The 12739-nt window shown below is 39.2% G+C and overlaps 1 protein-coding gene across 8 annotated transcripts in view; it reads left to right on the top strand.

Moving 5' to 3' along the window:
• Aig1 (androgen induced 1) overlaps positions 1–12739 on the top strand; it is a 222679-nt gene that overhangs the window by 64177 nt on the left and 145763 nt on the right. For 7 of the 8 annotated variants that reach the window (XR_005090197.1, XR_005090196.1, XM_028861410.1 and 4 more), the window contains exon 3: positions 4357–4458. The exons of the other annotated variant lie outside the window; for it this stretch is intronic. Coding sequence is in view for 5 of the 7 variants with exons in the window: in XM_028861410.1 (XP_028717243.1) it covers positions 4357–4458 (102 nt within the window). In the remaining 2 variants the exon portion in view is untranslated. The remainder of the gene's footprint in view (positions 1–4356; positions 4459–12739) is intronic. 8 annotated transcript variants of the gene reach the window in all.

Raw genomic sequence — 12739 nt, 5'->3', positions numbered from 1 at the left:
ATTCTGAGACAATAGACATTGTAGAACATGTGGTAAAGAGAATTTACCATATGGTCCCAGGCTTCTGCCCCTTGGTTTGACCTGTATAATTTCTCCCATTGAATTGAGAAAGGGTCTGTCATATGAGGGAATTTAATTCTCATGATTAGATTTGCTGTTCAGCAAAGTTGAAGGGGTTTCCCCCAATGGCTCCACCCTGATCTGAAGTGTCTCCTTGCCTGTGTGCTTACACCTAAACCAAATCCTTACCCCACAGAAATAGACATGGCTTCACCACTTGTGATGGTTAATCTCAGTGCCTACTTGATGGGATATAACATCATCGGGCAGATGGGGCTCTTGACTTGCCTGCAGTGGAATATTTTGATTGGGTTAATTGTAGTGGGAAAACTGACCCATGGTAGGTGGCGCCATTCCCCAGCCTCAGCTCCTAGACTATATATCAAGGAGAGAGTAAGCTGAACACAAACTTTCATGCTCTTTGCTTTTGTATTTAAGTTATTTGAACATTTTATACATAGGTTCAATATATCTTGATCATATCCAACCCGTCTACTTCCCTTCTAACCTTTGTAGGCCCATGTAACCTGTATCACTCCCAATTTCATATCTTCATCCTTACTCCAGTGAATGCTGTGAGGCTGGATTTGCATGGGTGTAGGGACAATCACTGGTCATGGGCAATGTATTAGTTGCCAGATCTGAGGAAAGGTGGGTGTCTCTCCCTTAGCAGACATTAACTACCAATGGCTATTCGGCCAGAGGTAGCACCTCCATAGCCCCTCCCCTGACCCATGCAAGAATTTTAGCTGACTTGATATTGTCCAAGTCTTGTGCAGAAAACCACAGCTGCTGTGAGTGTGTGTGTACAGCAGCCATGTCATGCAGAGGGCAGCATTTCACGTCATTCCTCCCCATCCTCTTATTTATTCTCTGCGCTGACTCTTGTGATATTCCCTGAACCTTGGGGTAGAGGAGTTCTTGACTGTAGAAGCAACATACACAGCTACTTCAAGTTACTTCTGCATCTATGACCTCACCACTATGACCACTATGATGGACTGTAACATCCTACTGTGGACTAAAACAAATACTTTCTGAAGTTGCATTTGTTGGGGTATTTTATTAGAGCAACAAGAAAAGTAACTAAGAAGCCACTATTTAAAACTAATTATTTATTATAATTACCTGGGAGTCAGACCAGAGGAAGGAACCCTGGGACATATTTGTATATTAGGGCAGGGAATTCCCAGACTGAAGTCACGTGGTAATAGAAGGGTAATAGAGGAGATTATGAATGAGAAGCTACTAGACCAGAGATATCATCACTCCAATGGAAAGGCTGGAAACACACGGTGGTAGAAGATGCCTCTCAAAGCAGGAACATCTTCAAGATATTATTAAAATGTGGGATCAAATTACTGCAGGGTGAGACCCAGGACTCATAATATCTGGCAGATTTCAAGTGATGTGGATGCTGTTGATTCATGGACCACACTGAGTATCCAGACTGTAAAGCACGTGCCTAGTAGTGCTTCCCTGGCACCAAGGCATCGAATCAGCTGTATTTAGATTTTTCTCACTGAGTTGTCCAACATATACAGAAAGAACAAAGTGAAAATAGGAAGTTCTGTCTTTCACTGAGAGTCTGGTTTGTAAAACAGTGTTATATGAGGCATCTCATGTAACTTATTGGCAACCTTCTCTTCCCAAGTAGCAGTTTAGAAAGGCTGATTGGTCACGAAAGGATACCCCTGTTCTCATAGCTTTTTCAACTTAGATCTCCTCAACCATCAAATCCACAGCAATTTGAAACCCCCAGCATCCTCTCTCTGAATTCTTTCTCACAGATCTTACAACCCTGGGAAATATCCTGCTTGGTTCTACTAGAAAAAAAAAAATGTCATCAAGTCTCAGGGGAGCCATTGTGATGGTCAGAGTCTTCCTTTTACATGTTCTCAGTGACTTCCTCACACATGTATCCACTCCAAGAACCTGAGATTATTGCCACTCTGGGCTCAGCCCACTTCCTGTTTGCCTGTAGAGTGCTTCCTCTCACTGTAGAGAGGAAGGGCTTCAATTGCGACTGCTCATTCTCGTCATGGCCTTCTGGACTTTATTTTTCATTTATTCTGTCTTCCATGTATTCTGACTTCTAGCCATCCAATAGCCTCCCTAGATGCCCACCCCACCCACTTAAACAAGACTTCTTAGTCTTCTCCCATCCCTCCCATCCCCTGTTGTAAGTAGGATTTTTTTTCCCACCATCCCTCCCTGCTCCCAGGATCACTTTGCTCTTGCAGCCTTGACATTACTTTACTAAACTGTCTAGACTACCAATTTGAAGATCATTGAGGGGAAAAAATGACCCACTTTTTACTCTTGTTACAGGAATATATATATATGTTAATTCATATGTATTCCTAAAAGCATGTTAGATGTGAGTTTTCCTTAGTATTCTTTATTCATAGTAAGGAGGTAAAGTAATTGATTCTTACACTATTAGCAAAATTAGTGAGATCAGAACTAATGGTTTTTGTGAGAGTCCCTTCCATCTATGATAGGTGAAATCTTATGTACAAAAAAATGCTATTAAAGGGGGAATGAAAATCTTGATTTTTCCATTTGTAGCATGGAAAAATGAAACAATCTATATTTCTGCCTATTTTAAGGAGATAATGTTGACAGGTAATGTAATAAAAGTTTAAAACAGTGGCTGGAGAGATAACTCATCAGTTAAGAGCACTGACTGCTCTTCCAGAGGACCAGGGTTCAATTTTCAGCATCCACATAGCAGCTCACCACTGCCTGTAACTCCAGTTCCAGGAGATCTGACACCTTCACACAGTCATGCATACAGGCAAAATATCAGTGCACATAAAATAGAAAATAAATAAATCACTAAAAAATTTAAAATATCTACCAAATATCTGTATTGTGAATATAGTTGTTATGAATAGCCAGACCACTTGAAGTCTACGATGGCAGCTAATTCAAAATTATGGATAACTTAAAAATTATTCATTGAACTTGAAAAGTTGTCATAATTTTCCTTGAGGTGTAATAATTAATTTTATTCTTTTGTTTTACTTTTGTACATTTGCAAAGATAGTAAAAAAAAAAAGTTCATCCAAAAGCAAGGTAAACCACTTGGGGGGGGGGTGTCTAATGGGGCTCTAAAACAGTATACAGAGGCTTACAGTCACCTGCTGTAATGATTAATCTTTACATTTTATAAAATAGTAAATGTTTGAAAACCCTTAGATTTCAAGGGAGAAGATCATCCAGATTTCAAAGCAGACATAGTTTGGAAAGAATTTTGGGACCTTTTGATTACTAGTCTTGAGCTACCAAGCATAACCTAGTATCTTATTTAAAGTTGAATCAAAATACTTATTATTTGCATTAATATAATGCAGGAGTATACATAACCTATAATTATAAAATTATAAAGACCAAAATAAAATTGTTTATACTCATGCTGCATTGTTTTAATTCTATAGGATTTTAAAAATCACTCTATAGAGGGGTGTGTGTAATTTACAAAAAAATTGTTAAACTCCATGCTGATGGCTAAGACCATGGGCCATTAATTTCTTTATTGAATCTGAACTTTATTCCTCACTGTTAGTTTGAGGAATGGTGAAATAATAAATCAAATACATACTGGTTCTACTCTCTCTGGATTACTGTGCTGCTATTGGGCCCAAGGAAACTTCTTTAATTCAGATAATCTTCAAAGTTACTCCAAGAGAATTGGGAATCTTCCTTTTATCCTTCACACACCCCACTTCTCTGTGTAGCTAAGCCTTGGCTTAGGCTGTGTGAACTAATACATTTCCTAGAAATGTGACCTGGGGATGTGTGCATGGCAGTTGGTTTAGTGCTGCTATTGGTTCGAAGCAAGCATGAAGAGATGAACAGCATTTAAACCACGTGGCAGGATCAAGGAAGACGGACATTGTCAACATTGTTTGCAATGTAGGCACTTTCTAGTGAGGAATGGGACCTCTCCACAAATATCCCCGAGTGAACTTACAAACCCCGTGGAGAGGGATCAGACTGGCACAATTAGCCCCAGGATGGTGTTCTTCCTGACAGCAGGTCTTTTCTCTCTCCCTTTCAAACAGGCTCCTTTGCCTGAAGAACATAATTGGAGATCGAAGAAGAGCTTGACACAGAGTGAATACCACAGAGTTAAGGAGGAACCATCTTTCTAGTCACTCATTGGTTTTCTGACTGTCTCAGCATAAATTACAAATTCTCAACAACAAAAAAAATTCTCTTGGGTTTTTAAAACACAGTTATGTGTTGTAAAAGATGAACTTGAAACAAAAGATTTTCTTTTCTTTCCAGTTCGTTGTTGCGGTGTTCTGGACCATCTATGCCTATGACAGAGAGATGATATACCCAAAATTGCTTGACAACTTCATCCCAGGGTGGCTGAACCACGGAATGGTGAGTGGATTAAAATAAATAGCTTCCTTTGATGAAACAAAAAAAAACCTACTGAAGAACTGTTCTCTAGTTCAGACTTCCCTTCCCAACTTGGAAGATTACAATGGGAGAAGAATACTGATAGTAAATAAGATCTCTTGCTATGGTGTTGAGTCATACATACACTATGTGGTAGACGAATCCATTTGTAAGAGATGCCAGTGGTGGTAAATCATACAACTAGCTCGTTTCTGGATGAGGGTGGCTTCTGTGCCAGTAGAAGTTTGTCATCACACCTCAAGGTTGCATTCCACCTATACGGCCATTGGCACTAGGTCCCACCCCGCCTTGCTTCAGAGGAACTGTGTTGGAAGTAACTGTTGCACTTGGGCAGCTTTCCAGACACACAGCAAGACTGTTTCATTCCTTCAAGACCTGCGGCAGACCTTTGAGGAGTCTATGTTTCTTTTAAAAATTGTGTGTGTGTGTGTGTGTGTGTGTGTGTGTGTGTGTGTGTGTGTGTGTACTATATATACTACTGTGAATATATATGTATGTGTGTGTGTGTGTGTGTGTGTTGTCACGTGTGAGTGGTTGCATTGAGTTTATGTGAACCTCATGTGTAAAGGTGCCCATGGAGGCCAAAAGAAGGTGTTGGATACCTGGAACTGGAATTATAGGACGTTGTAAACCACCTGATGTAACCAACCCAGAGCCTTTGTAGGCAGTAAGCACTCATAACTGCTGAGCCATCTTTCCATCCCCCATTGAAGATGTCATTAGCAATGGGCTTATTTGCCTCGTCAAAGTCCACTCTTGCTGGGAGTTTTGCCTGAGAGTTTTGCTGCCTAAAATTCTCTGGCACTTTAGCTGTGTCACATTGCTCTTATTTGTTTCAAATCAAACACTTCAGATGGTTTGTTAACCACTTTACAAGATTGGAGGGTTGTATTTTCTACAGAGAAGTTGTGTGTCTTCTTTTCAGCTTCTAAATTTGAGCAGAGTTTTGTTATTAATGAAAGGCAATTTTTAGAATAATCTCAGGGTGTTCCCTTTGAAAAGGCCAACCCATCACAGAAATTATAGGGGAAGCAAGAGCTAGACATCATGAGTCTTAGGTCCAAAATAACAGTTCTTCCTATTATTCCTCTTCTGTCCCCAGTTGCAGGCCATTTTAAACAAAGCACAATGTACTAACAAATGTTACTGTACACAGGCACTTTAATCTATTCTTTCCTAAAGGCAACCCATCAGAAGTGGTGCATCAGACAATTGGAATTTGATTTGATGTCAGTTAGAACTGTTGAAAAATTAACCTGTTGATCTAATTTCCTACGTAAAAGCTAGGTTTTGTTAGTCTTCATCATTTCCTGCCCCAAATTCCCTTCATGTTCTCTACAGAATCCTTGTCTTACTTAGGGTTTCCATTGATGTAAAAAGACACCATGACCAAGGCAACTCTCCTGCCCCCTTTTATTGCAAATAGATTTATAATACATCTTGATTACAGTTTCTCTTCCCTCTACTCCTCCCAGTTCCTCCACACCCCCATTCCCATGTAGATCCACTCCTTTTATGTCTCTCATTAGAAAAGAACGGGTTTCTAAGAGATAATAACAAAATATAACATGATAAAATACAATCAATTAAAGCAAAAACCATCACATGGAAGTTGGACAAGGCAAACCAACAGAAAGAAAGAAGCCCAAGAGAAGGCATAAGTACCAGAGACCCACTTGTTCACACACTCAGGAGTCTCATAAAAATACTAAACTGAAAGCTTTAACATATATATATATGACCTGGTGAACACAGGACAGGTTCTGTGCTCTCTGTTTCAGTCTTTCTGAGTTCATATGAGCTTTACTCAGTTGACTCAGAGGGACTTGTTCTCTTAGTGTCCTCCATCTACTCTGGCTCTTACCTTTTTCCCACCCCCTCTTTCTTGGAGTTCCCTGAGCACTAAGGGGAGGGATTTAGTGGGGACATCCCATTTCCAGCGGTGTGTTCCAAGGTCTCTCACTTTGCAAAATATCTGGCTATATTTGTTCCTATATGCTGTAGGTGGAAGCTTCTTCTCTGATGATGGCTGAAAAAGGCACTGATCTTTGAGTATACCAGACTATGATTAGGAGTCATTTTATCACTACTTTGTTTTTTAAAGAACAGTAGTATTTGGTTTTATGCCAGGTCTCTGGGCTATCTAGTCTCTGGTTCTTGATCATCCAAGCAGTGTTGGGTATGGGTTTCATCTCGTAGAGTGGGTCTTAAGTCAAATCAGATGAGAGTTGGTTACTCCCACAAGCTTTGTGACACCATTGTCCTAGCATGTCTTGCAGGCAGGACAGCATTATAGTTCAAAGGGTTCATGGCTGGGTTGGTGTTTACATTTCCTTTTTGGTAGCCTGCAGAGACTTTTCCATACCAAAGCCACTAGAACACAGGGTTGAAGGTTCTATGTCAGCACTAGCTCAACCTCTCCATGTTAAATGAGTTGTGTGGGTGTTGTCTTCTGCAATAGGGCCTTGCTGTCCTTTTGTAGAGAGCAGCCTAAGGTTTTGGCAACAGCCTGGGTTTGGGGATTTCTATGAAAATCCTTTGGCTAAAAAATTCAAATGAGTATAACTCAGTCCCTTTTCTGGAAGCTTCATTTTGTGAAAAGAGATGGACAGTTGGGACTCAGTCTTCCCTATTATTTGGATATATCATTATGATTGCTTTCATATATTTCAGGAAGATTACACTGCACTAGATTTCTGTACCACCCCTCAATTCTACCCACATTCCCTCCCTCAACCCTATCTACCCTCCCTCTCCCCATCTTATCCACCTGTTCCCATCCTCCAGTCCACACATAAAATCTATTACTTCCCCTTCCCAGGGAGATCCATGTGTCTCCCCAGTCTCTTTCTGTAGAACGAACCCCTCTGGGTCTATGGACTGTAGTTTGGTTTTATCATTTACTTATCAGCTAATATCCACATGCCATGTTTATCCCTTGTGTGTTTGGGTTTCCACAGTTAGGATGTTTTTTTTTTTCTTGTTCCATCCATTTGCCAAGGCAATTCCTATAAGAGAAAGCATTTGATTGAGTGCTTGTTTACAGTTTCAGAGGCTTAGTCTGTTATCATCATGGCATGGAACATTGAGACAAACAGGCAGATATGGTGCTGGAAGGAGGGCATGGAGACTCGGCCTGGCATGGACTTTTGAAATCTCAAAGCCTACACCCAATGACACACTTCTCCAAGAAGGCCACACTTGCTCTAAAAAGGCACCTAGTCCTTCTAATCCTTTCAAACATTTGCAAATCCTGGTGACTAAGTGGTCAAATATATGAGCCTATGAGGGCCATTCTTATTTAAACCACCACACTAATGCTCATCCAGTTACATCAATTATTTATTGTCTTATGAAGCATTTCCAAACTCCCCAAGCAAATTTAGCTGTTCTTTTTTTCATGTTTGCACACACTACCCTACTTCTAATATATATGTGTTTATCCCCATAAAAAATGTTAAGATCCTGTGCAAAACATCAGTGTTTGAATACTAAGCCCTTTACTCAGATGCCTTATATATTCTAAGATCAATGTGTGCTTGATATATTGAAAAAATTAAGTACTACAAGTTTTTACAATTCTCTCCTACTTATATACAATTGCTATTGTTTCTTCAGACCATTGTGTGCTAGGCATTGTATAGTGATTGCATCTTTAATTTTTCACAGTGACACTATGAACAAGTGATTATTATTTCATTTATAAATGAAGAAACCAAGACTCAAAAATTATATATTCTCCCCAAAATCACTTACCTATGGTGACAGCAATGAGATCTGAGCTCATGCCTATTTGATTTCAAATATATACACTTCTAAATGGTTTGTGTTTTATATGAATATGTGAAACATTAACTAATTCTTTTAAAATGTTACTTTTTATAGTTTTTTATAAGTATAGGTCAAAATGCAGAAGAAATATTTTGAAAGTATTTTGCAGTTTTGTTTCAAACTGTCTCGCATACAGGGTAAAGCTGTTGAAGAAAAAGCAGTTGATAATTAACTAGGCATTTTAGGAAAAAAATACTCATGCTATTTGTCACTCTTTGAAGCAAGAATATAGATAGAGATGCCCTTGCCACTATAGATACTAAACCAAAGCACCGTGTCATGTCCTCTCTTAGGAATAATCTTTGGTCACTATCAAGCATATTCTTATCCAAACATGAAACAAATTTTGTCCCAGATTCTCCAGATATGAGGAAGAGTGATAGAGCAGATGGCTGTTTTTATTAGGAATCCAAACTGAGTGGATTAGGAAAGGGGGATCCCTGAAATGGTTGCCTACTCCCCAGTAGGGTAATACTGTACATTTCTGCTAATGTTAGGAAGTCTTAGTTGGGAACATAATTACATCGTTACTGTCAACCTCACTCTGGTCTTGTTCTGCTGATTGTTTACATTCTTGAATTGCACAGTGTTACCTGCAGACCAGAGAATTATTTCATTTGCAGATCCTTGCTCTAAGGTTTTAATGTTTCAAACAAATGGCTTATTAACCATATGCATAGCCATTCGAACTTGAACTTGGCTCAGTTTCTTCTTTTAACTCTCATGAAAAGTTAATGGTTTTTCTTTTGGAAAAAGTGGGGCTACTTAGGCATACAAGGAGGAATTGAATGACATGAATATTTAGGAAAGAGGAAGGATAAATTTATTAACCTGTCAAATCCTTTAAAGTAATATAAGTTTAGTAGATTCTTTCACAGTGAATTTTGTTTCCCAGCAGAGATAAATGGCCTTTTCTTTGCATGTTCTAATTCATGATCCCAAAATTAAGGACCAAAGAACTTGTAAACAGTAGCTGAGGAATATTTTTCAATTTTCATTCACCTTTAATATATATATATATATGTATATATATATATATATTACTGTAGACATTAATTAAATAAAATATTATGTTGATTCTTTATTTTGGTAAGTAATTTCTGGAATCAATGGTGGCAGGAGCCAGACGTGACATGGGTTATAGGTATCTACTACCTATTTGTGAGGAATGTCAAAACACCAATAAAATACTAATTCAAGAATGTTTTAATAGATTACTATTACCTATTTAAATATTTATCATTAAAAGCACCTTAAAAAGCCAGGCAGTGGTAGCACACACCTTTAATCGCAGCACCCGGGAGGCAGAGGAAGGTAGATCTCTGTGAGTTCTAGGCCAGCATGGGCTACAGAGTGATTTCCAGGACAGGCTCCAAAGCTGCCCAGAGAAACCCTGTCTTGAAACAACAACAAAAAAGCACCCCAAGGAAGAATGGACTTTGTTCTTGTGTATATTCAATGAAGATTTCCCAAAATTTTTTTCTCTTTATTTTTTATCCATCTCTCATGCGTCACATCCCCACTGAAGTTGTCCCTCCCTCCAGCTCCCCTCTCTTCCAGATCTACTTCTCTGGTTTCCCTCAAAATAAATAGATAGATAGATAGATAGATAGATAGATAGATAGATAGATAGATAGATAGATAGATAAACAGGTTTTCCAGGGATAGCCATCAAACACAGCATAACAAGAAACACTAACACTAGGCACAAACCTTCCATCAAGGCTGGATGAGGCAACCTAGAAGGAGGAAAAAGTTTCTCATGAGGAAAACCAGGTGTTTGCTGCCAACCTGAGAACCTGAGTCCAACCCCTGAGACCCACATGGGAGGAGAGAACTGGCTCGTGCAGGTCTTCACTAAGCTCCCAAATATTTTCTAAGGATCTAGAGTGCACACAACCGGGATAAAGCTTGAAGGCAAATCCTGGCCCCATCTCAAAGAGTATTACCAACTCTGGAATTTAAACATGGAACTTCTGGGCAGAAAATTGGTCAGGTGACTGACTCTAGACTCTTAGGATCTGAAATTCACAAGTCATTTATTTCAATTTATGTCAGTGATGCCAAAAGTTAGACGTGATTCTAACTAAAGGAGAGTGTTTTATCTCCTCCTGTTGCCCACAGGAGCTGATCCTAGGTTTTATTTGAATCACAGCAGGAGAAATGGGTCAATATGTGAGTGACCACACTAAGTCAACCTTGTTGTGTAACTAAGTTGCCGCCACTGGGCTCTCCAAAATAGCCCCGAAATTTAATTTATTACAATCAAAAATATAAACTTCTACAATAGCATATTTTATTTCAGCCAGTGTTTAATGTGCAATACAAATTTGTTCTGTCCTTGAACCCCGATTTGTATTTGTATTCCTAACAACTCCATCATTAGATTACACTGATAAGACATTTACTAAGCATTGACATGGATGGATATTTGATATACTTGTCATGGATGCTCAGAAGAATTACACACTTACTTTTATATCTTTCTGTCTCTACACAAGGACATGCAAGCAAATAGATTGGTTCCTATCTTAGTCAATGTTTTATTGCTATTGTTCTATTGAAGAGACACCATGACCAAGGCAACTCTTATGAATGAAAGCATTTAATTGGGGTCTTGATTATAATTTCAGAGGTTTAGGAGCAGTACCAAACATCTACATCATGGTCTGTAGATTGAGAGAGTCAGGACGTGGCATGGCTATTGAAGTCTCAATGCCAACCTACAATGATATACTTCCTCCAACAAAGTCATACCTCCTTATCCTTTTAGTCCTTTCAAATGAGGCAATTCTCTGATTACTTAGCATTCAAATATGTGAGCCTATAAGGACTGTTCTTATTCAAACCACCACAGTATCTAAACTATTGAGTTTGGGCATGGACAGATGTAGTTGAGATTTTTGCAAGGCTCACAACAAGTGGAGACTGAATGCTAGTACAGCCCAGAAAATGTCTTGAAAACCTTCTTTCTGCACAACAGGCTGTTGGGCATTGTGGGGTTGCAGAATAAGAAAAACACAGAGGAGGAATAGTGTCATAGGATGTAAATGGTGTGTTTGCAGTCCAGGCACATAAGTAGAAACAAAGCTGCAGAGACAGAGTCATCCTTGGAGGGCTATTTGCACTCTGGCAGAGAGAAGCTCATGTTTTCTCACCTGTCTGTGGGTTGTGAAAATTGAGCCCAGAACCTTCCTTTTTAGCCAATTAGACTTTTCAGGCATTGTCAATGGAGTCATGAAAAGCAATAAATAAATATGTCAGATCTAGGAAGATTGCAGGCTTGCTGTGATGCTCCGACAAGAAGAACCAATGATAAGACATGCTTCTGCTATGGAAGACCGAGTTTAATGTTTAAAAACATCAGGAGAAAGAAAAACCATGTGGAAGGTTAGGGTATTATTATTATTATCATCATCATTATTAGAACAGATCCTAAAGCAGGCGAAATCTTTATATTCTAATAATCGCAGCAGGAATGTTCACTCCCTGTAATTTATGAGGAAAAAAAACATAAACCCTACCCCTCACATACTTGATTTGTCATGTCTTGTTATATTTAACTGATCCCCGCAAGAGGCATAATTTAGTCAAGTATTTATCCTGTTCAATATTATTTGACATTTGGTAGTTATGAAAGGCTTTCTACATCTGGTTTTCCCAGAAGAGAAGGCATTAAGTGCTACTTGCATTGTGGTTGGTTTTGCAAGAAGTCAAGATCTGACATTATTTTGGTAGATAACATGACTTATGGAATGTTTTCAGCCTTGAAATTCACAGATTGTGCAATTCGTGGTCCACAGAGTCTGTGCCCCTCTCAGATACTCCATGAAGGGAGTTACTGGTGGAAATAAAACCATTATAAACACTCCAGAGATAAGAACTGGCCCGTCCCTCTGTCTGTCTGTCTGTCTGTCTCTCTCTCTCTCTGCATTCATTCTGAAGTAACTAGAAGACAGCTGAAATTTTTGAGAAATGAAAATTAGAAGCAGAAACAGAGGTCAAAAACTTGTTAGGGATCCTCCAAACAAATAAGGCCCTGAAAACCAAAGTCAAGGGAGCTGCATGACAAACAGATGCTCTCCGAGGGGGTTGCCAGTGTTCTGTGGGGGATGTTTGCAGCATCATGTTGTACAGGAATTACTTCCTCCCCTGTGAATTTTTGTTCATGACTGTATGTCTTCCCAAGTCCAGTTTGCTCCTGTTAGGTTTTGTGGCATTAAAGTTAAACATTGGGGTTTAATTCTCCTTCCTTTTTAAAGTCACTTTCCCCTACATTTAAAATATGTATTATAGGCCCAGCGGTGGTATTAGTTCAAAGCAGCCTCCTGAGTTCTAGTCAGAGTTCTCGGGGCCATCAAAAGCCAAAGTGTGGTTTACTTAAGGGCCTTCCCCCTAATCCTTAAATCCA

Source organism: Peromyscus leucopus, chromosome 8a (assembly GCF_004664715.2).
Source record: "Peromyscus leucopus breed LL Stock chromosome 8a, UCI_PerLeu_2.1, whole genome shotgun sequence".
NCBI classification, from domain to species: domain Eukaryota; kingdom Metazoa; phylum Chordata; class Mammalia; order Rodentia; family Cricetidae; genus Peromyscus; species Peromyscus leucopus.
The sequence above is the reverse complement of the archived record's forward strand: the minus strand, read 5'-3'. Positions and strand labels throughout refer to the sequence as shown.